Consider the following 23,064-nt stretch of genomic DNA (forward strand, 5'->3'; position numbering starts at 1 on the left):
CGGCCGGCGGAAGCGGCGCGCCAACGGTTCCTCTCATTTTGACTGGTCGGCGCGTCGTGACTGGGGCGCGTGCGCAGTGGGACGGAAGTTGACGGGACGAGGCCCGGACTTTTCCGTTTATTTTCTGTCACTTTTTGCCTCCCTCGGCCTCTGGCGGCTGCGGGTTTTCACCGCGCGGTGGCTCGAGCCGAGAGTAGGCCTGGGGTCGTGGCTAGTTTGCGGGATGGTTTGAACGGCAGCCACGAGGAGAGGATGGCAGCACCGAGAGCGGGAGAGCCGCCAGGTACTGTACCAAAGGCCGAGCTGAGTCGGCCCAGGCGCACCGCCTCCATTCGCTGTATTGGGGGCGAGTTTATCGAGCGGCTGTGGAATGAGGCGCTTGCTGATGTCGTCATGTGAAGGAGCTTAATGTCAGAGATGGTTAACACTTAACTTTTCACTTCTTGAGAAGAAAAGGCTGAGAGGTGACGTGATAGAGGACTTTAAAATGATGAAATGGTAGACGTGGAGAAGATGTTTCCACTTGCGGGGGAGACCAGATCTCTCTGTTCCTGTACCCCTTTTAGAGTTGTGCCCTCTAGTTTATATTTCCCCTCCTCGTTCTTCCTACTGAAATGTATCACTTCACATTTTTCTGCATTAAATTTCATCTGCCATGTGTCCGCCCATGCCACCAGCCTGTCTATATCCTCTTGAAGTCTATCACTATCCTCCTCACTGTTTACTACCCTTCCAAGTTTTGTGTCATCTGCAAATTTTGAAATTGTGCCCTGTACACCCAAGTCCAAGTCATTAATATATATCAAGGAAAGCAGTGGCTCCAGCACAAACCCTTGGGGAACACCACTGTACACCTCCCTCCAGTCTGAAAAACAACCGTGCACCACTACTCTCTGTTTCCTGTCACTTAGCCAATTTTGTATCCATGCTGCTACTGCCCCCTTTTATTCCATGGGTCTCAATGTTGTGCCACTTTATCAAATGCTTTTTGAAAGTCCATATACACCACATCAACTGCATTGCCCTCATCTACCCTCTCTGTTAGTTCATCAAAAAATTCTATCTGGTTAGTTAAACATGATTTGTCTTTAACAAATCTGTGCTGGCTTTCCCCTAATCAATCCACACTCGTCCAAGTGACTGCTAATTCTGTCCCGGAATATTGTTTCTAAAAGTTTCCCCACCACTGAGGTTAAACTGACTGGCCTATAGTTGCTGGGTTTATCCTTTACACCCTTTTTGAACAAGAATATAACATTTGCAATTCTCCAGTCCTCTAGCACCAAACCCATGGAAGATTATGGCCAATACCTCTGCAATTTCCACCCTTACTTCCCTCAGCAACCTAGGATGCATCCCATTTGGACCGGGTGACTTATCTACTTGTTGTACAGCTCGCCTTTCTAGTACCTCCTTTATCAATTTTTAGCCCATCCAGTATCTCCACTATATCTTCCTTTACTGATACTCTGGAAGCATCTTCTTCCTTGCCACCAGCCTGTCCATTTCCTCTTGAAGTCTATCACTATCCTCCTCACTGTTTACAGATGCGAAGTACTCATTTAGTACCTCTGCCATCCCCACTGCCTCCATGAGTAGATCTCCTTTATGGTCCTCAATTGGCCCTACCCCCTCCTCCTCCTACCCGTTTGCTGTTTACATGCCTGTAGAAGACTTTTGGACTCCCTTTTATGTTGGCCGCCAGTCTATTCTCATACTCTCTGCCCCTTGTTTCTTTTTTTCACTTGCCCTCTGAACTTTCTATATTCTGCCTGGTTCTCACTTGTGCTATCAAGCTGATATCTGTCATACGCCCCTTTTTTCCATTTCATCTTCCTCACTATCTCTTCTGTCATCCAGGGAGCTCTGGCATTAGTTGCCCTACCTTTCTGCCTCGTGGGAATGTGCCTAGACTGTACCCGAACCATCTCCTCTTTAAAGGTCGCCCACTGTTCAATTACAGTTCTGTCTGCCAATCTTTGATCCCAATTTACCCGGGCCAGATCTGTTCTTATCCCATTGATATTGGACGACCTCCAATTGAGTATTTTTACTTTAGATTGGTCCGTGTCCTTTTCCAAAGCTATTCTAAACCTTATGATACTATGATTGCTGCTCCCTAAATGCTCTCCCACTGACACTTGCTCCACTTGGCCCACCTCATTCCCTAGCACCAAGTCTAGCAATGCCTCCTTCCTCGTTGGGCTGGAAACGTACTGGTTAAGAAAGTTATCCTGGACACATTTCAAAAATTCCACACTCTCTCTGCCCCTTATTATTGTTATCCCAGTCTATATTAGGATCATTGAAGTCCCCAGTTATCACTACTCTATAACTTTTGCACCTCTCTGTAATTTCCCTACAAATTTGCTACTTTATATCCTTCCCACTAGTTAGTGGCCTATAGAATGGGGGCACCCAGTAGTGTAATGGCACCCCTTTTATTTCTTAACTCTAACCAAATAGATTCTGTCCTTGACCCCTCCAGAACACCCCCCCCTCTCATTCCCTATCTTTCCTGAACACCTTGTATCCAGAAATATTTATTACCCAATCCTGCCCTTTTTTGAGCCAAGACTCTGTTATTGCCACGACACCGTATTCCCACTTGATGTTGGACAAGCAGTCATAAAACATAGTAACACTCATGAAGTCGAAGGCGGTGGCAGAGATAAGATCAATACCTCTTTATTGAATTACAGCACTGCACTTTGTGGAGAGTTTTCACGTAATGTTCTGTTGTCTCAACCACCAAACTGCAAAATGATTCCTGTAGGCACACAGTTGTGATTCCTGCAGTTCACTCCAAAGAAAATAACTTTGTGATGTTACACACATTGTGACTCAACCGATATAATTTCAAGTCCCTATATTTTAAAAAAAGTGACATCATGCGCACCACTTTCATCTTTAGAGAAATTCAAGCCCTAATAGCAGTCAGATGAATAGTTTTAAATAGAATTTGCAAAAGAGGGCTAGACGAAAAAAGACATCAGTCCATCTAGTTCACCTTCTGCTATCCTGGTTGTTGCATGATACAACAATAATGAAGTTGTCAACTAATCATGGCAATCAATCTCTCAATTAATCCATAACAGACATGAGACAAGGAAACCTCCAGTGGTGGCAAGCTTTGGGAGCCACAGGTCCAAAGTTACCTGTTCCTCTGATTATGGTAACCATCAACTGCTGATGGCTGCTTGGGTGAGGTACCAAAGGGTAGATGGGCACTGGTGAACCATACCTCAGCAAGGAGTCGATGCCTCTGCGGCGAGGGGGGGTGGAAATTGGTGGAGAAAATTGTTCTTTTTAAAAAAAAATTACTGTCTTATATACCATGTAAGAGTTTACAAGGCAGTAATTATCCATAAATATATATACTATAACAACAACTTGCATTTATAAACTGCCTTTAACGTAGTAAAACACCCCAAGGTGCTGCACAGGAGCGTTATCAAACAAAATTTGACACCGAGCCACATAAGGAGATATTAGGACAGGTGACCAAAAGCTTGGTTAAGGAGCATCTTAAAAGGAAGTAGAGATGCTGAGAGATTTAGGGAGGGAATTCCAGATCTTGGGGCCTAGGCACTTAAAGTGGCTGGAGTGATTTAAAATCAGGGATGTACAAGAGGCAAGAATTGAAGGAGCGCAAAGATCTCTGAGGGTTGTAGGGCTGGAGGAGGTTACAGAGATAGGGAGGGACAAGACCATGGAGGGATTTGAAAAGAAGGATGAGAATTTTAAAGTTGAGGCGTTCCCAGACCGGGAGCCAACATAGGTCAGCGAGCACGGGGGTGATGGGTGAACAGGACTTGGTGCGAATTAGGATATGGGCAGCAGAGTTTTGGATGAGCTCAAGTTTATGGAGGGTGGAAGATGGGAGGCTGGCCAGGAGCGCATTGAAATAGTCAAGTCTAGAGGTAACAAAGACATGGATGAGGGTTTCAGTAAAACATGAGCTGAAGCAGGGGCAGAGATGGGCGATGTTAGAGGTGGAAGCAGGCAGTCTTGGTGGTGGAGCGGGTATGTGATCGGAAGCTCATCTCAGGGTCAAATAGGACACCAAGGTTGCAAACGGTCTGATTCAGCCTCGGTGACCAGGGACAGGGAACGGAGTTTGTGGCAGGGACCGAAGACAATGGCTTCGGTCTTCCCAATATTTAACTGGAGGACATTTTTGCTATGTCAGACAAGCAATGTGACAAATCAGTGACAGTGGAGTGCTCGAGGGAGGTGGTGGTGAGGCAGAGCTGGGTGTTGTCAACGTACATGTGGAACCTGACATTGTGTTTTCGGACGATGTCGTCCTAGATGAGAAATAGGAGAGGGCCAAGGATAGATCCTCATGGAACTCCAGGGGTAACTGTGCAGGAGCGGGAAGAGAAGCCATTGCAAGTGATTCTCTGACTATGACTGGATAGATAGGAATGAAACCAGGTAATGCAGTCCCACCCAGCTGGACGACGAAGGAGAAGCATTGGGGAAGGATGGTGTGCTCAACCATGTCAAAGGCTGCAGACAGGTCGAGAAGGATGAGGAGAGATAGTTTACCACAGTCAGTCACGTAGGATGCCATTTGTGACTTTGATACGGGCTGTTTCATTACGTTGGCAGGGGCGGAAACCTGATTGGAGAGGTTCAAACGTGGAGGTGCGGGAAAGATGGGCGTGGATTTGGGAGGCAACAATACATTCAAGGACTTTGGAGAGGAAAGGGAGGTTTGAGATGGGCCAGTAGTTTGCAAGGATAGAGGGGTCAAGGGTGGGTTTTTGAGGAGAGGGTTGATGATTGGAGATTTGAAGGGAGGGGGACAATACTTGAGGAGAGGGAACTGTTAACAATATTAGCTAACATGAGGGCCTGGAAGGGAAGTTGGGTAGTCAGCCGTTTAGTGGGAATAGGGTCGAGGGAGCAGGAGGTGGGTCTCGTGGTCAAGATGAGATCGGAGAGGACATGAGGGAAGTTTGGAGAGAAACTAGAGAAAGGTGCAAGTTCAGGGCTGGGGTGGGGGGGGGGGGAACCGTCGGGGAAGTTTGGCTGGTGGGCTAGGGGAATGGAGGGAAGCAGCAGAGATAGCTGAATGGATGGTCTCAATCTTAGTGACAAATAAGTCCATGAGCTCCTCGCACTTGTTGTCGGAGGCGAGGGTGGAGGAGGCAGGGGAGAGGGATTTCAGAAGATGGTTTGTCGTGGAGAAGAGAAGCCAGGCGTTATCTCTGCATTCCAGGATGATCCTGGAATAGTGAGCAGTTTTAGCAGAGGAGAGCAGGACTCTATACTGCTTTGTGGTCCAGCCAGATCTGGCGATGAATAGCTAAACCAATTGTCTGCCATAAACGTTCAAGTCTCGGACTTAAGGGAGCAGAGATGAGGGCCGTACCAGGAGGAACGACCAGGGTGAGAGAGAGTAATGGTTTTAATGGAGACAAAAGCATCAAAGTTGGCGGTGAGGGTGTGATGGAGCAGATCGGTAGCTGCAGAAATGTCATGGTGAATGGGGGGCCAAAGGCTAGACAGTTGTTATAGGCTGTTATTTCCTGGCAATAACTGTTGCTTTGTACTTAGAAACGTAATCATTGTTGTGGACATTATCACGTATCAGCGACATAGGACACTGTGTCTGCCACGACAGCATAAAAAGGACTAAAACTGCCACAGTATGCATTAAAAACAAATGTGATTTCCAGGCTATCATATTGGTGTAATATTCAGGTGGTGGTTGTAAACTTCTGGAGCTCTTTTTATTTTGAAATCATCTGAACTTGAGGTTTTTTTCCATTAATCTCAACTTTATTGATGGTCATATTGTTTAAATTTTATTAGATGATGGTAGAAATGAGGAAATTCTGAGACAAATATTTTTCCAGCATCCCGCATGAATCTCAATTTTTTTTAATGAATCTGTATTCAACAGGTGGACTGGAGCTTAATCCAGATGCTGCAGATTTCATTCCTCGGGAAATGCAGGAAACTCAGAAAAACAAGAACCCAGGGGCTTTTAGCAGGAACAATAACACAAATCAACCATCAAGGCAGCAACCATTTCGTAGCTATCGGTGTGGTTTGACACACAAGAGGGAATATTATCAGCAGTCAAGGAATCATTATGAAGAAGACCCCCCTCCTAATCCCAGGACAGGCAGTGAGGGTCACAGGACTAACCATAATAATAAAGCAGGTATGCATAGCTTCCAAAATCAGCGCCGTCACCGGATGAGAGAAGACAAGTCCTGTTCTGGAGAAACGTGGCTTGCTGAAGAGTCACAGCAGGAAACTGTTGGAAACTTTGTGCAACCAAGTTTATTAGAAAAAGATGTTATACAGAAAGACCCAATGGAGGCCGGGGCAGAATTGGTGGAACACCGAAAGATTGAAAATTTGGAACAAGAAAATTGGCGAGCACCAGATAGTCGAGGAGGAGCTAAACCAAAGAAAATTAACCTGCATGTGCATAAACCTGATCGAGGAGTGGCTAACCAAGGAAGACTATCCTTTGAAAAAGACAATAGAACTTTTGGAAAGAAAAGCAATGAAATGACAGAAAACTTGAGCCCACCAGAGGCTGGTCAAACAGAAACACTTAATGAGCCTGCTGGAATGGATAAGAATGGTGAAAAATACAACGATGAGTCACAGAGAAAATTTCCTAAAAGTAAAAATAGTCAGAGAGGATTCACCTGGGGCAAAGAATACTCTGACGATGAAGTGTACAGAAGTCATAATGCAGACAATGTGAGGAAAGGCTCAAGTTTCTCCATGACTGCTTCAGAATTGGATGCCAAGGCTGATCTAAATGAGGAGAGAGCAAATCCCAAATTGCGAGACCGGTTGAGCCACCGAACACAAACGTGGAAGGTGAGTGAAGTAGAAAGAAGAAGAAAACGACCACAAGATCTGCAAAAAAAATCTTTTGATTCAGGAAGGAAAACATCTTGGAAAAAACAGATGGAAGTACACAAGAGCAAGGAGACTCACACAGGTTAGTTTATTAAACCTCATTCGTTAAAACGTACTGATTTTTAAAAAATGTATTTTAAAAAATAGTTGAAGTAAAAAAGTTGTTGTATTGTGGGAAAGCGCCAAAGTTCCACCAGTACTTTGGTAGGTTTTAAACCCTTCTTTAACCTCTTGCTCCCCCTCAAATCCTAACAGAATTATACAATGCAAACTTATACCATTCAAATTGCTTCCACTGTCACCAAGCAATAAAAGATAATGTAAGTTGTAGAATCTATTAAGTTGTTAAGTTATGATATGTATCTTTGTTTTCAGTTTCATCAAAGTGGCCTGAGGAAACGAGTGAAGTAGGGCTTTTTAATTAAAAGGGACAAATTTAAGGATGCAACAGCTTTACTAAATTATTTTGAGAAATGTCAACAGACTGAAGGAACCTTGGTGATCATCCGTATTGAAGAGCTATCAGCCATTTATCACTGGAACAGGTCATAGTTTGATATTTTTGCTGATCACTGCATCGTGACAAATGTTCACAAGATTGGTTACGTTCTGGTAGAATTTATGGACTTCCTCAAATAGCTATTCGAGGCAACACAAATGGTAAAACTATACCTACTTGTTTATCCAACACATCCTGAAAATCAGGATTTTGCACCTAACAAAGCTAACAAAGCTCATCCCTCTCCATGGAACCTTTTCCCAAAGGTAGGGGAGTCTATAACGAGGGGGCATAGATTTAAGGTGAGAGGGTAGAGATACAAAAGGGTCCAGAGGGGCAATTTTTTCACTCAAAGGGTGGTGAGTGTCTGGAACGAGCTGCCAGAGGCAGTAGTAGAGGCGGGTACAATTTTGTCTTTTAAAAAGCATTTGGACAGTTACATGGGTAAGATGGGTATAGAGGGATATGGGCCAAGTGCAGGCAATTGGGACTAGCTTAGTGGTATAAACTGGGCGACATGGACATGTTGGGCCGAAGGGCCTGTTTCCATGTTGTAACTTCTATTGTTCCAAATGCCTCTGTCATGCCTTGTTCTTTGCCAGTAAGAACATAGCCGCATGTTCCCATTGTTCAACCAATTAGATAAATGATATCAACTGCTATAGGAGGATGGTATGGTGGGAAGGCCCTGGGAGAACTTGGGATATCTAAGTCTTGGCTCTACCAACTGCACCTAAGCTCTTTGACTAAGCAAGTGGGGAAAAATTGTGTACTCCATACAAGACAAATAGAAGCCCTGCAGGTAGCTTGAATTGGAAACTCTTAAATATAGTGATGAGTTTCTGCATGTGTCTCCGGCTAACCAAAAAACAGCCATTGGGGTGAAGTTCAAGTGGCTTTTAAAATAGTCGATGAGAGCATCCCGGGTTCCTCTGCGTCATCAGATCTGCCCATTGGATGCTGAAAGTACCGTGTGCTCTGAGCACAGCATCTTGAATTCTGTATTCTGTAATTTTTTCCATATTTTTCTGTTTTTGTTAACTTCCTGGCACATTTATTTCTGTTGCTCGAAACTAACAGAAAACATTTTTACACTGAGAGCATTTTTCTTTGGGTAGCTGACATTGTCTTTCAGAAGTAGGGGGTTCTTGGTGTTGATTTTTTAAAATATTTGTTCTGAGATGTGAGCAAGGCCACATTAATTGCCCCTCCCTAGTTGTCCTGAGGGCATTAAGAGTCAATCACATAGTGTGCAAGGAAACCTCCTGCTGATTACCACCTACCGTCCTCCCTCAGCTGATGAATCAGTCCTCCTCCATATTGAGCAGCACTTGGCGGAAGCACTGAGGGTAGCAAGAGCACAGAATGTACTCTGGGTGGGGGACTTCAATGTTCATCACCAAGAGTGGCTCGGTAGCACCACTTCTGACTGAGCTGGCCGAGTCCTGAAGGACATTGCTGCCAGACTGGGCCTGCGGCAGGTGGTGAGCGAACCAACACGAGGGAAAAACCTACTTGACCTCGTCCTCACCAATCTACCTGTCGCAGGTGCATCTGTCCGTGACAGTATTGGTAGGAGTGACCACCGCACAGTCCTCGTGGAGATGAAGTCCTGCCTTCGCACTGAGGACACCATCCAACATGTTGTGTGACACTATAACCGTGCTAAATGGGATAGATTCAGAACAGATCCAGCAGCTCAAAATTGGGCATCCATGAGGTGCTGTGGGCCATCAGCAGCAGCAGAATTGTATTCCAGCACAATCTGTAACCTCATGGCCTGGCATATTCCTCACTCTACCATTACCAACAAGCCAGGGGATCAACCCTGGTTCAATGAGGAGTGTAGAAGAGCATGCCAGGGATAGCACCAGGCGTACCTAAAAATGAGGTGCAAACCTGGTGAAGCTACAACTCAGGACTACATGCATGCTAAACAGCGGAAGCAACATGCTATAGACAGAGCTAAGCGATTCCACAACCAATGGATCAGATCAAAGCTCTGCAGACTTTCCACATCCAGTCGTGAATGGTGGTGGACAATTAAACAACTAACGGGAGGAGGAGGCTCTGTAAACATCCCCATCTTCAATGATGGCAGAGTCCAGCACGTGAGTGCAAAAGACAAGGCTGATGTGTTTGCAACCATCTTCGGCCAGAAGTGCCGAACGGATGATCCATCTCGGCCTCCTCCCGATATCCTCAGCATCACGGAAGCCAGTCTTAATCCAATTCGTTTCACTCCACGTGATATCAAGAAACGGCTGAGTGTACTGGATACAGCAAAGGCCATGGGCCCCGACAGCAACCAGGCAGTAGTGCTGAAGACGTGCTCCAGAATTAGCTGCGCCCCTAGCCAAACTGTTCCAGTACAGCGACAACACTGGCATCTACCTGACAATGTGGAAAATTGCTCCGGTATGTCCTGTCGACAAAAAGTAGGACAAATCCAATCCGGCCAATTACCGCCCCATCAGCTTACACTCAATCATCAGCAAAGTGATGGAAGGTGTCGTCAACAGTGCTATCAAGCGGCACTTACTCACCAATAAGCTGCTCACCGATGCTCAGTTAGGGTTCTGCCAGGACCACTCGGCTCCAGACCTCATTACAGCCTTGGTCCAAACATGGACGAAAGAGCTGAATTCCAGAGGTGAGATGAGAGTGACTGCCCTTGACATCAAGGCAGCATTTGACCGAGTGTGGCATCAAGGAGCCCTAGTAAAATTGAAGTCAATGGGAATCGGGGGAAACTCTCCAGTGGCTGGAGTCATACCTAGCACAAAGGAAGATGGTAGTGGTTGTTGGAGGCCAATCATCTCAGCCCCAGGACATTGCTGCAGGAGTTCCTTAGGGCAGCGTCCTAGGCCCAACCATCTTCAGCTGCTTCCTCAATGACCTTCCCTCCATCATAAGGTCAGAAATGGGGATGTTCGCTGATGATTGCACAGTGTTCAGTTGCATTTGCAACCCCTCAGATAACGAAGCAGTCTGTGCCCGCATGCAGCAAGACCTGGACAACATACGTTCTTGGGCTGATAAGTGGCAAGTAACATTCGTGCCAGATAAGTGCCAGGCAATGACCATCTCCAACAAGAGAGAGTCTAACCACCTCCCCATGACATTCAACGGCATTACCATCGCCAAATCCCCCACCATCAACATCCTGGGGGGTCCCCATTGACCAGAAACTGAACTGGACCAGCCACATAAATACTGTGGCTGCAAGAGCAGGTCAGAGGCTGGGTATTCTACAGTGAGTGACTCACCTCCTGGCTCCCCAAAGCCTTTCCACCATCTACAAGGCACAAGTCAGGAGTGTGATGGCATACTCTCCACTTGCCTGGATGAGTGCAGCTCCAACAACACTCAAGAAGCTCGGCACCATCCATGACAAAGCAGCCCGCTTGATTGGCACCCCATCCACCACCCAAAACATTCACTCCCTTCACCACCGGTGCACTGTGGCTGCAGTGTGCACTATCCACAGGATGCACTGCAGCAACTCGCCAAGGCTTCTTCGATAGCACCTCCCAAACCCGTGACCTCTACCACCTAGAAGGACGAAGGCAGCAGGCACATGGGAACAACACCACCTGCACGTTCCCCTCCAAGTCACACACCATCCTGACTTGGAAATATATCGCCGTTCCTTCATCGTCGCTGGGTCAAAATCCTGGAACTCCCTTCCTAACAGCACTGTGGGAGAACCTTCACCACGCGGACTGCAGCGGTTCAAGAAGGCGGCTCATCACCACCACCTTAAGGGCAATTGGGGACGGGCAGTAAATGCTGGCCTCGCCAGTGATGTCGACGTCCCATGAACGAATTTTTTTTAAAAAGCCATGTGTAGGCCAGACCGAGTAGCGGTGTCAGGTCCCCTTCCCTGAAGGAAGTTATGATGTGGAGATGTCGGTGATGGACTGGGGTTGACAATTGTAAACAATTTTACAACACCAAGTTATAGTCCAACGATTTTTATTTGAAATCTACAAGCTTTCGGAGGTTTCCTCCTTCCTCAGGTAAATGTTCAGGAGCTCCTTGAAGCCTACGCATTTATACATCACAGAACAATACATGGTGTTTACAGACTGCCCCTGCAACTGCCCGTTGCCAAGGCAATCACCGTGTTCAGACAGAGAGGTGTCACCTGCAGAACCCCCGAATACACATTCAACAAAAAAACAAACAGGATAAAAAAACAGAGAGAGAGAGAGAGGCAGAAGCATCTGGAAGGCAGAGAAAGCCAGCAAATGACCCATTATATTAAAAACAGATAGCTTTTGTTCGCTGGTGGGGTAATGTGTAGCGTGACATGAACCCAAGATCCCGGTTGAGGCCGTCCTCATGGGTGCGGAACTTGGCTATCAATTTCTGCTCGACGATTTTGCGTTGTCGTGTGTCTCGAAGGCCGCCTTGGAGAACGCATACCCGAAGATCGGTGGCTGAATGTCCCTGACTGCTGAAGTGTTCCCCGACTGGGAGGGAACCCTCCTGTCTGGCGATTGTTGCGCGGTGTCCGTTCATCCGTTGTCGCAGTGTCTGCATGGTCTCGCCAATGTCCCATGCTCTGGGGCATCCTTTCCTGCAACGTATGAGGTAGACAACGTTGGCCGAGTCACAGGAGTATGAACCATGCACCTGGTGGGTGGTGTCCTCTCGTGTGATGGTGGTATCTGTGTCGATGATCTGGCATGTCTTGCAGAGGTTACCGTGGCAGGGTTGTGTGGTGTCGTGGACGCTGTTCTCCTGAAAGCTGGGTAATTTGCTGCGAATGATAGTCTGTTTGAGGTTGGGTGGCTGTTTAAAGGCGAGTAGTGGAGGTGTGGGGATGGCCATAGCAAGGTGTTCGTCGTCATTGATGACATGTTGAAGGCTGCGGAGAACATGGCGTAGTTTCTCCGCTCCGGGGAAGTACTGGACGACGAAGGGTACACGTTACCCCACCAGCGAACAAAAGCTATCTGTTTTTAATATAATGGGTCATTTGCTGGCTTTCTCTGCCTTCCGGATGTTTCTGCCTCTCTCTCTCTCTCTCTCTCTCTCTCTCTTTTTTTATCCTGTTTGTTTTTTTGTTGACTGTGTATTCGGGGGTTCTGTAGGTGACACCTCTATGTCTGAACACGGTGATTGCCTTGGCAACGGGCAGTTGCAGGGGCAGTCTGTAAACACCATGTATTGTTCTGTGATGTATAAATGCGTAGGCTTCAAGGAGCTCCTGAACATTTACCTGAGGAAGGTGGAAACCTCCGAAAGCTTGTAGATTTCAAATAAAAATCGTTGGACTATAACTTGGTGTTGTAAAATTGTTTACAACTGAAGGAAGTTAGTGAACCAGTTGGGTTTTTACGACAATCCGGCAACTTTCATGGTTATTTTATCTGCTAAACCACAAATCACCAGATTCAACTGAATTCAATTTCCCAACTTGCATGCTGGGTTATGAACTCAACCTCTGGATTGCTAGTCTACTACCATAACCACTTTACTAGTGTAACCCGCCATGTTTACATTTATACAGGGTCCCTGCGCGCACAAGTGTGAAAACTACTGTGTTACAGGTCTGTGACTAGTGGTGGGAGCAATTTGAGGCAGTGAATTAAGAGTATCTCACAAGCTATGTTTTGATACAACTTTCCAATGTATTTGCTTAAATGTGTTTTTTTCCCCCCTTTTTTTATACAGTGTATAACGGGGGTGTTTGCTAGTGCTGTTGGGGAAGGTTCAAATTAGAGTGGCGGGGGATGGGAACCTGAGCGGGGAGTCAGAAGGGAATAAAGTTGAGAGCAGCAAGAGAGGGGAAGACCCAGGGGAAATTTACAATACAAATAGTACAAACAGTTGTTCAAGAACAAGTGAAAGGGAAACGCGTAGAGCAGCGGAAAGAAAGTGTACTTTAGGCATAACAGATAAAATAAAAACTAGAAGGCGTAAGGCGATTAACCCAGCATCAAAGCTGAAGGTCAGGCTAGGGTGTGTGGCCCAACTAAGAGTTCTATATACAAATGCACAGAGTATAAGGAATAAATTAAATGAACTACAGGTTCAAATTCAAATTGGAGGGTATGACATGATAGCTATTACTGAGATATGGCTGCAGGATGGTCAGGATTGGGAACTAAACATACCAGGTTATAAGGTCTACAGGAGAGATAGGGAAAATGGAAGAGGGGGTGGAGTAGCCTTAGTGATTAGAGATGAAATCACTTCAATGATAAAGGGGGATATAACGAGAGGTAAGCAGCCAACAGAGACCTTATGGGTTGAATTGAGAAATAGGAAAGGATCTAAGACTATAGTGGGAGTTGTATATAGGAGCCCTGGCAGCAGCTCTGAAGTGCTAGATTGTATAAATGCAGAGATTAGACAAGCGTGTAAGAAAGGCATAGTTGTCTTAATGGGGGACTTTAACCTTCACATAGATTGGGAAAAGCAGACTAGCAACTGTCAGAAAGGTAGTGAATTTCTTGAGTGTGTCCGGGATAGTTTTCGCCAGCAGTATGCCCTAGAGGCAACAAGGGGCAAGCCATACTAGATTTAGTAATGAGTAATGAACCAGATTTAGTTAACGGCTTAACTGTGCGTGAACATCTATCCAATAGTGATCATAACATGATCGAATTCAATGTAGTGTTTGAAAGGGAAAAAAGTGAGTCAGCTGCTAAGATTCTAGACTTGGGCAAGGCCGACTTCAATGGGATGAGACAGAGACTGTCCACAGTAAACTGGGCAAACCTGTTAATGAGTAAAACGACTGATGATCAGTGGGAAATGTTTAAAGAAACATTTAACGTGATACAGAATCGGTTTATACCCCTGAGGGGCAAGAATTCTACTTGCCAAAAAAAACAACCATGGACAACTAGAGGTAAGGGACAATATAAGACATAAGGAAAGGGCATACAAAAAGGCAAAAAATGGCACAGATCCTGATGAATGGGAAAGATACAAAGATCAACAAAGGGTCACAAAACAGATAGTGAGGGCTACAAAAAGAGAGTATGAAAAGAAACTTGCAAGGGATATCAAAACCAATACGAAGAACTTTTATAGTTATATTAGGAAAAAGAGGGTGGTCAGGAGCAGTGTTGGCCCCTTAAAAACTGCAAGTGGGGATATTGTCATTGACAATGGGGAAATGGCGGACATGTTGAACGATTACTTTGCGTCAGTATTTACAGTAGAAAAAGAGGATAGCATGCCGGAAATCCCAAGGAAACTAATATTGAATCGGGGACAGGGACTCGATAAAATTAATATAAGTAACAGTAATGAAGAAAATAATAGCACTAAAGAGTGACAAATCCCCAGGACCAGATGGTTTCCATCCCAGGGTTTTAAAGGAAGTAGGTGAGCACATTGCAGATGCCCTAACTATAATCTTTCAAAGTTCTCTAGATTCAGGAACTGTCCCTCTAGATTGGAAAATTGCACATATCACTCCGCTTTTTAAGAAAGGAGAGAGAGGGAAACCGGGGAATTATAGACCAGTTAGCCTAACATCTGTTGTGGGGAAAATGCTGGAGTCTATAATGAAGGATAGGGTGACTGAACACCTCGAATTTTCAGTTAATCAGAGAGAGCCAGCATGGATTTGTGAAAGGTAGGTCGTGCTTGACAAACCTGATTGAATTTTTTGAAGAGGTGACTAAAGTAGTGGACAGGGGAATGTCAATGGATGTTATTTATATGGACTTCCAGAAGGCATTGATAAGATCCCACATAAGAGACTGTTAGCTAAGATAGAAGCCCATGGAATCGAGGGAAAAGTACGGACTTGGTTAGGAAGTTGGCTGAGCGAAAGGCGACAGAAAGGAGGGATAATGGGAAGGTACTCACATTGGCAGGATGTGACTAGTGGAGTCCCGCAGGGATCTGTCTTGGGGCCTCAATTATTCACAATATTTATTAACGACTTAGATGAAGGCATAGAAAGTCTCATATCTAAGTTTGCCGATGACACAGATTGGTGGCATTGTAAGCAGTGTAGATGAAAACATAAAATTACAAAGTGATATTGATAGATTAGGTGAATGGGCAAAACTGCGGCAAATGGAATTCAATGTAGACAAATGTAAGGTCATTCACTTTGGATCAAAAAAGGATAGAACAGGGTACTTTCTAAATGGTAAAAAGTTTAAAAACAGTGGATGTCCAAAGGGACTTAGGGGTTCAGGTACATAGATCATTGAAGTGTCATGAACAGGTGCAGAAAATAATCAAGAAGGTTAATGGAATGCTGGCCTTTGTATCTCGAGGACTAGAGTACAAGGGGGCAGAAGTTATGCTGCAGCTATACAAAACCCTGGTTAGACCGCACCTGGGGTACTGTGAGCATTTCTGGGCACCGCACCTTCGGAAGGACATATTGGCCTTGGAGGGAGTGCAGCGTAGGTTTACTAGAATGATACCTGGACTTCAAGGGTTAAGTTACAAGGAGAGAGTACACAAATTGGGGTTGTATTCTCTGGAGTTTAGAAGGTTAAGGGGTGATCTGATCGAAGTTTATAAGATATTAAGGGGAACAGATAGGGTGGATAGAGAGAAACTATTTCCGCTGGTTGGGGATTCTAGGAGTAGGGGGCACAGTCTAAAAATTAGAGCCAGACCTTTCAGGAGCGAGATTAGAAAACATTTCTACACAAAGGGTTGTAGAAGTTTGGAACTCTCTTCCGCAAACGGCAATTGATACTAGCTCAATTGCTAAATTTAAATGTGAGATAGATAGCTTTTTGGCAACCAAAGGTATTAAGGGATATGGGCCAAAGGCAGGTATATGGAGTTAGATCACAGATCAGCCATGATCTTATCAAATGGCGGAGCAGGCACGAGGGGCTGAATGGTCTACTCATGTTCCTATGTGTATTGGTATCAATAAGCTGATTGATAACACTTATCTATGTCATACCTTAATGTTGTTTAGCAGATAGAACTCATTGTAATGTAATATTCTAAAATGTTCACATTTTTCCTTCCAATCTGTTTAGTCTTCTAGCCTGGGCCACACTGACACTGCCCTAGTCTTTCCTCAGTAGCCACTAGTAGTAGTATTTGTTCTAACTACTTGTACCTTTTTGTCAGGATCACTGATTGAACATCTTACAGCTGAGAAATATGAGTGTATGGTTTGCTGTGAGGTGATCCGTGTGATGGTACCTGTCTGGAGCTGTCAAAGCTGTTATCATGTGTTCCACTTGAACTGTATTAAGAAATGGGCCAGATCACCAGCTTCTCAGGCTGAAGGTTAGTTTGTTGGAATTTTTGTTTGCATGTAGCATTTGGGTTCTGCTGCCTTGCTTGTTTTATAAAATATAGAGCATACAGTTAATAATCACTCTTCCCCTCGAGATTAATTAGGACAGGGTCTTTTACAGTACAAAATGTTACATGTTGAAAGAAGCATGGAAAACTATCAATGGCAAAAACTCATTGTAAAAATGTGCACATCTACCTGCAGTACAAATTACACGTGTAGGTGCCACCGTAAATGGCCATTTTCTATTATAAATCTGTCCTGCTAATGTTAAAAGAAAGACTTGCATTCACGCAGTGTCTTTCATGACTTCTGGACATTCCCAAATGCTTTACATCGGGGAGAAGTAGTGCCATGGGATCTTTTACATCTACCTGAGGGGGCCTCTGTTTAATCTTTCCTCTGAAAGATAGCATCTCCGATATTGCAGCACTCCTTTAGTACTGCGCTGGAGTGTCAGCTTAGATTTTGCGCTCACAGATTTTGAACCCACACTTTCTGACTCAGAGGTGAGAGTGCTATCACTGACCCATGGCTGACATAAGAACATGCCTTGATATAGTAAACTAATTTTACTGAATTGACCAACACTTACAGACAATGGCCACCTGATGAGTCTGTCATTTTTGCTTCCAACAGAAGAACCAGCAGCCTTATCTGTCCAGAGTTCAGAAAGCTGTCCACCCCCTCCCCTCCTCTCCTCTCCCCTTCCGAACATACGAAAATGACGGACAGGAAAAGGTCAACTGGTCCATCGCGCCTGTCCCGTACAGTCATGTTGCAATTAAGCATCATGACTTCGAATGCTCCCACACACCAGCAGCCATATAATCTCCCAGGAGAGATAGAAAAAACAGATTTAAAAAAAACCCTAGGCCCATTCAGGGGGAAAAATTCTGGCAAATTCCTCTCCAAACCCAAACGGTCATCAAAGCAGATTCCAGGAGACCACAGACACCATGAGGCATATCACCCAACATCCCACCTACTTTTTGTACGCACTGATACCAGTCTCAGACAGAAACTCATCTAGCTGCCTTTTTAATGTTTGCAGTGAATCCACAGTCACTGCACAAGCCGGCAACTTGTTCAAGAGGTCATTGACCCTCTGCAAAAAAAAAAACCCTGACCCCTAATCTAATTCTATGCTTATGTAATGTGTGCACATGTACCCTGGTTCTCCTTAACCTGTCTAATTCAAATAGTCTATCCACACAGAGAGTCTAATCTGTTTACTATTTTAAATACCTCAATCAAAATCTACTCTAAGTCTGCACTTTTCTCGAGTAAGAAGACCCAGCTCTCTAAGGCCATCGTGATAACTAAGGGCTGTGATATTCACTTGGCCAATTCAAGTTGCCGCTTTAGTCCCAGATTTAAACCTTGAATTTACAGTATATTTTACTGTGACTATTTTAAAAACTGTATGTAGTTGCAAATTGTCACCTAGATTTTCGGGGGGCAGGAGGGGCCTCCTACTGTAACTTTGGTGACCGATCGCCGTAAATAACTGTTTACACCGTTTCTCTAGGGTTTCTGCTAATGTTATGGCGGAAGATCAGGCGAACCTCTGCAAAAATTCCACCCTTGTATGAATAAGTTACCATGGATAAAGCTAGTGTATTTTTATGGAATTATTATTTTTAATAAGTTTTGTTTCAAGGGAAAGCTGCATTCCAATTCAATAGCTGTGTGAAGCACTGATGTAACAAGTGAAGTAAAATGGCAAATCTTTCAGAAGCTATTTGTAATCAGTAAGGATCAGCTACTTGGAGAGGGGTAGCTTTGCTATTAGCAAATTTTGTCTCCTCTTACAATAAATAACCGAATGAAAGTGTGTATTGAGAGGCTACGGGAATAAACTTTTTTCCTACTAATGTGCTGGATAACGATATATATTTTTATATGCTAGATGGGAATGGTGGTTGGCGATGTCCTGCTTGTCAGAATGTTTCTGTACGAGTCCCTAACTCTTACATGTGTTTTTGTGGTAAGTAGAGAAACTCTATGCAAGTGTGTGAAAATTTTCAGCAGTAATTGGCTTTTGAAAAATGTTGTCTATAAATGAGTGTCTTGAGTCTTTTGTATATAACAGGAAATGTAATGTGTAACTTGATTACTTTTATTGTTACATGAAGATGGTTCTGATGTGCATAAAAATAGATTTGGGGTGCAAATTATACACCATTTTTAAGGCTTAATTGCTCATTTATACCATATGCAAACACTAGAACAGTGGTTTATTTTATGACCTGGTACTGCTTTGGAACATTTGATTTCTCGGATAGTATAACAGCCAGTCATAATTTGGAAACTTCAGTACTAATGAAACTGAGCACAAAACTACATTTACAAAAAAAAACTGCCTCACTTTTAATGAGACCAATGTATTTTTCTTGTTTTTCTCTATTTGTCGCACCAAATACTTGCAATTTGATATTTTTCATTATTGAACTATCCTGGGCTTTTATCCCATGCACCCCTGTATCACTCCTTAATTATTTCACTCATGGTTCATGTAAACTTTCCTGCCTGTGCACCCAAAATCTCCTTTTCTGGCTCCTTGCTAATCCACCCTTGTAATGCTGTTTTTGATTCTCTGGCTACTGCCTCTGCCACTTCATGTTCTGTCACCTGTTATCACAGTTTTGATCTCCCACATGTTCTTGTCTCCCTACTTTGTCAATGGACTCTTTTATAATGCAACCAGTCCACTTCTGCAACAGGATGTGGATTGAAAAGAAGCAGTATTATTTTTCACTTTGATCCACTTCAACTGCAGTTTACAATCCAGTTATAGCATAAAAGGAAGTGCACTGGAGCTTGATGACTTACCAAAAAGTGAACAGAGTAACTCAAACCTGCACATCTTACTTACCTTTTGGGATTCTTTGACATTGTTCGATTTATTTTTTAGTAAATGACAGAACTCTGTTTTGTTTAACTTATATGTATGTGGTTATAGTCATGGTTAAAACCATAGGTCTAAATGCTAACAATAAAAGATTTTCATTGAAGTAACAAGTAGAAAAATTGGGTACTTTTTTTTAAGAGGAGTTATTTCAAGGTAGGGGAGGGGAGAAGAAATACACGGTAGTGTGACCCAGGACTCGGTGTTGGGACCACCGATATTTCTCTCTTGCTCCAGTGCAAAGACAGATGCTGGTGAGACTCAAATGGATAAATTAATACTTTTTGTATCTGTTTTTACAGTAGAGGAAGTGGGCAAAACACCAGTGGTGCAAGGAACCTAAAAATAAGTCAAAGGGAGGAACTTATTGGATTTGATATAAGTAACAAAATGGTAATGGAGAAAGTAATGGCACTTAAGATAGACAAATCTCCAGAAGCTGATGGTTTTCACCTTAGGCAATTAAAAGAAAGGTGGGGCAATTACAATTGTTAGTCATAACTTTCCAAAGCTTTTAGGTTTGGGAATTGTACCTTTTTGGTTTCGAAAATTGCAAACATTACTCCATTATGAAAGAAAGCAAGCGAGCGAGCGACCGACCGACGAACGGAATGGTACTGCAAGCTATCAGCAGGGACAGAGTGACCGCGTGCATAGACCAGGAGGGGCGGGTCAGATCAGAGAGAGTCAGCATGGATTTGGGAAGGGTAGGTCATGTCTGACTAATCTAGTTGAACTGTTTGAGGAACAAGGTGGACAGGGGAGTATCGATGGATGTTGGCTACATGGACTCCCAGAACCCCCTACTTGTAGACTCTCCAGCCAGGGGGAACAAACCTCAGCATCTACCCTGTCAAGCCCCATCAAAATCTTATATTTCAATGAGATCATCTCTCATTCTTCTAAACTCGAGAGTATAGGCCCATTCTACTCAATCTCTCATCCCAGGAATTAATCTAGTGAACGTCCGTTGCGCCGCCTCTAAGGCAAATATATCCTTCCTTCGATAAGGAGACCAAAACTGTACGCAGCCTTGCTGTATCTGCATGCTAACTTTCTATGTTTCTTGTACAAGGACACCCAAATGTATAGTTGAATGAAATAAATAAATAGAGTTGTCTATCTAAGTTTGCAAATGACACCAAGTTAGGAGACAAAGTAAGTTACATAGAATTTACAGAACAGAAACAGGCCATTCAGCCCAACAGGTCTATGCCGGTGTATATGCTCCACACGAGCCTCATCCCAAGTTATGTAGATAGCAGCATGAAGTTACAAAGGGACGTAGACAGATTAGGTGAGTGGGCAAAACCGTGGCAGGTGAAATTCAATGTGCGAAAGTGAGGTGATCCTCTTTCCATCCTAGAAAGACAAGTCAAAATATTTTCTTAATGGCGAGAGACTAGGAACTGTAGAGGAGCAAAGGCATTTGGGTGTCCAGTTACACATCACTAAAAGCTAGTTGACAGGTACAAAAAGTAATCAAAAACATTAATGGAGTTGGAATACAAAAGGAAGGGAATTATGCTTGTACAGAGCCTTGATCAGACGCCATCTGGAGTACTGCAGCCAGCTTTGGGCATCGCACGTCAAGGATATATTGGAGGGTGTATAGTGCAAGTTCACTAGAATGATTACCAGGACTTAAAGGATTAAATTATGAAGACAGGTTAAATAAACTTGGCTTGTATTCCCTTTTAGATGGTTGAGGGGTGATCTAATTGAGATGCTTAAAATGATAAAAGGATTCAGTAGGGTAGGTACAAAGAAGTTATTTTCTCTGGTGGTTGAATCCAGAACAAGGGACATAATCTTAAAATTAGAGCTTGGCCATTCAGGAGTGAAATTAGGCAGCACTCTTTAACACTAAGGATAGTGGAAATCTGACATTCTGTCCCTCATAAGGCTGTGAATGCTCAGTTAATTGAAATTTCCAAGACTGACATCAACAGATTTTTTACTAGGTAAGCGTATCAATGGATAAGGATGAAAGGTGGGTAAATGGAGTTAAGGTACAGGTCAGCTATGATCTAATTGAATGGCAGAACAGGCTCCAGGGACTGAATGGAACTATGTTGAACTCCATTACAAAACACAGTATAAGTCAGAGGAAGTCCTGACCAAACTGTACAATGCCCTGCATCTCGAGTACTGTGTTCAGTTCGAGCCACTGAGACAAACGAGAAACATTTCTCTGCACTGCCTCCAGTGCTTGAGAGCGTGTGGTAGACCTCTGGAAAGACTGGAGAATTTAAGCATTCCAGCTTTGAAAGGAGCTGCCTGAGAGGTGATCTAATTGGAGGTATATACGATAGTTGTGGAAAAAGTAAATCTGGAATATTGTTTTAAATTAAATTGCGAGAGTTCAAACTAGAAAAAGGTAACTTTAAGACTGACTTCAAGAAATTCTTCCTTACACAAGTGATCAACATGTAGAATGAACTTCGAGATTGAGTAGTGGAGGCAAAAACCTTGGCTGAATTGCCTAATTGATCTAAATTCCCCCTGTCTGACATTACATCGCTCAGAAGTACTCTGTTCCCTATTTTCTTAATCCAACTTTCTTATTCTGTCCCAGGTTCTATCCTGGATTTTCTGAACCCCTTTACTGTAAAGACAGCATAGAATATATATTTTGTTTGCTACAACTTTACCATTTTAACTCTTTGTTACATTTGTTTTCATAATACATCCCCATGGTTTGATGCAAAGCTTTTTATATGGGTCTTTGTCAATGGCTTTCTAGAACTTTAAATAAACAATATCATTCTGAGTTCCACTGTCTACTTTATTTGTCATTTCTTCAAAGAAGTTGAGGTTTATCGAGCAAAATTTTCCCTTTTTAAATCTACAGTGGCTATTTCTTATTAGTCAATGACATAAGAACATAAGAAATTGGAGCAGGAGTAGGCCAATCGGCCCCTCGAGCCTACTCCGCCATTCAATAAGATCATGGCTGATCTGATCCCAACCACAAATCTAAAGAACACAAGAAGTAGGAGCAGGACCCGGCCACACAGCCCCTGGGCCCTCTGCGCCACCCACAGGGCATTGACCGATCCGAACTCAGCTTCATGTCCAATTTCCTGCCCGCTCCCCATAACCCCTAATTCCCTTTACTTCTAGGAAACTGTCTATTTCTGTTTTAAATTTATCTAATGATGTAGCTTCCACAGCTTCCTGGGGCAGCAAATTCCACAGACCTACTACTCTCTGAGTGAAGAAGTTTCTCCTCATCTCAGTTTTGAAAGAGCAGCCCCTTATTCTAAGATTATGCCCCCTAGTTCTAGTTTCACCCATCTTTGGGAACATCCTTACCGCATCCACCCGATCAAGCCCCTTCACAATCTTATATGTTTCAATAAGATCGCCTCTCATTCTTCTGAACTCCAATGAGTAGAGTCCCAATCTACTCAACCTCTCCTCATATGTCCGCCCCCTCATCCCCGGGATTAACCGAGTGAACCTTCTTTGTACTGCCTCGAGAGCAAGTATGTCTTT

The 23,064-nt window shown here is 43.9% G+C and overlaps 1 protein-coding gene across 1 annotated transcript in view; it reads left to right on the forward strand.

The window, feature by feature from the left end:
• Window positions 1–67: 67 nt before the first annotated feature.
• The window catches only part of nfx1 (nuclear transcription factor, X-box binding 1), an 84,481-nt gene continuing 61,484 nt past the window's right edge, over window positions 68–23,064 (forward strand). The window contains exons 1-4 of the mRNA XM_068004627.1: window positions 68–283; window positions 5,918–6,982; window positions 16,481–16,642; window positions 18,565–18,642. Coding sequence (XP_067860728.1) covers window positions 253–283; window positions 5,918–6,982; window positions 16,481–16,642; window positions 18,565–18,642 — 1,336 coding nt within the window. The 5' untranslated portion in view covers window positions 68–252. The remainder of the gene's footprint in view (window positions 284–5,917; window positions 6,983–16,480; window positions 16,643–18,564; window positions 18,643–23,064) is intronic.

Source organism: Heptranchias perlo, chromosome 2, assembly GCF_035084215.1.
Source record: "Heptranchias perlo isolate sHepPer1 chromosome 2, sHepPer1.hap1, whole genome shotgun sequence".
Lineage (NCBI taxonomy): Eukaryota > Metazoa > Chordata > Chondrichthyes > Hexanchiformes > Hexanchidae > Heptranchias > Heptranchias perlo.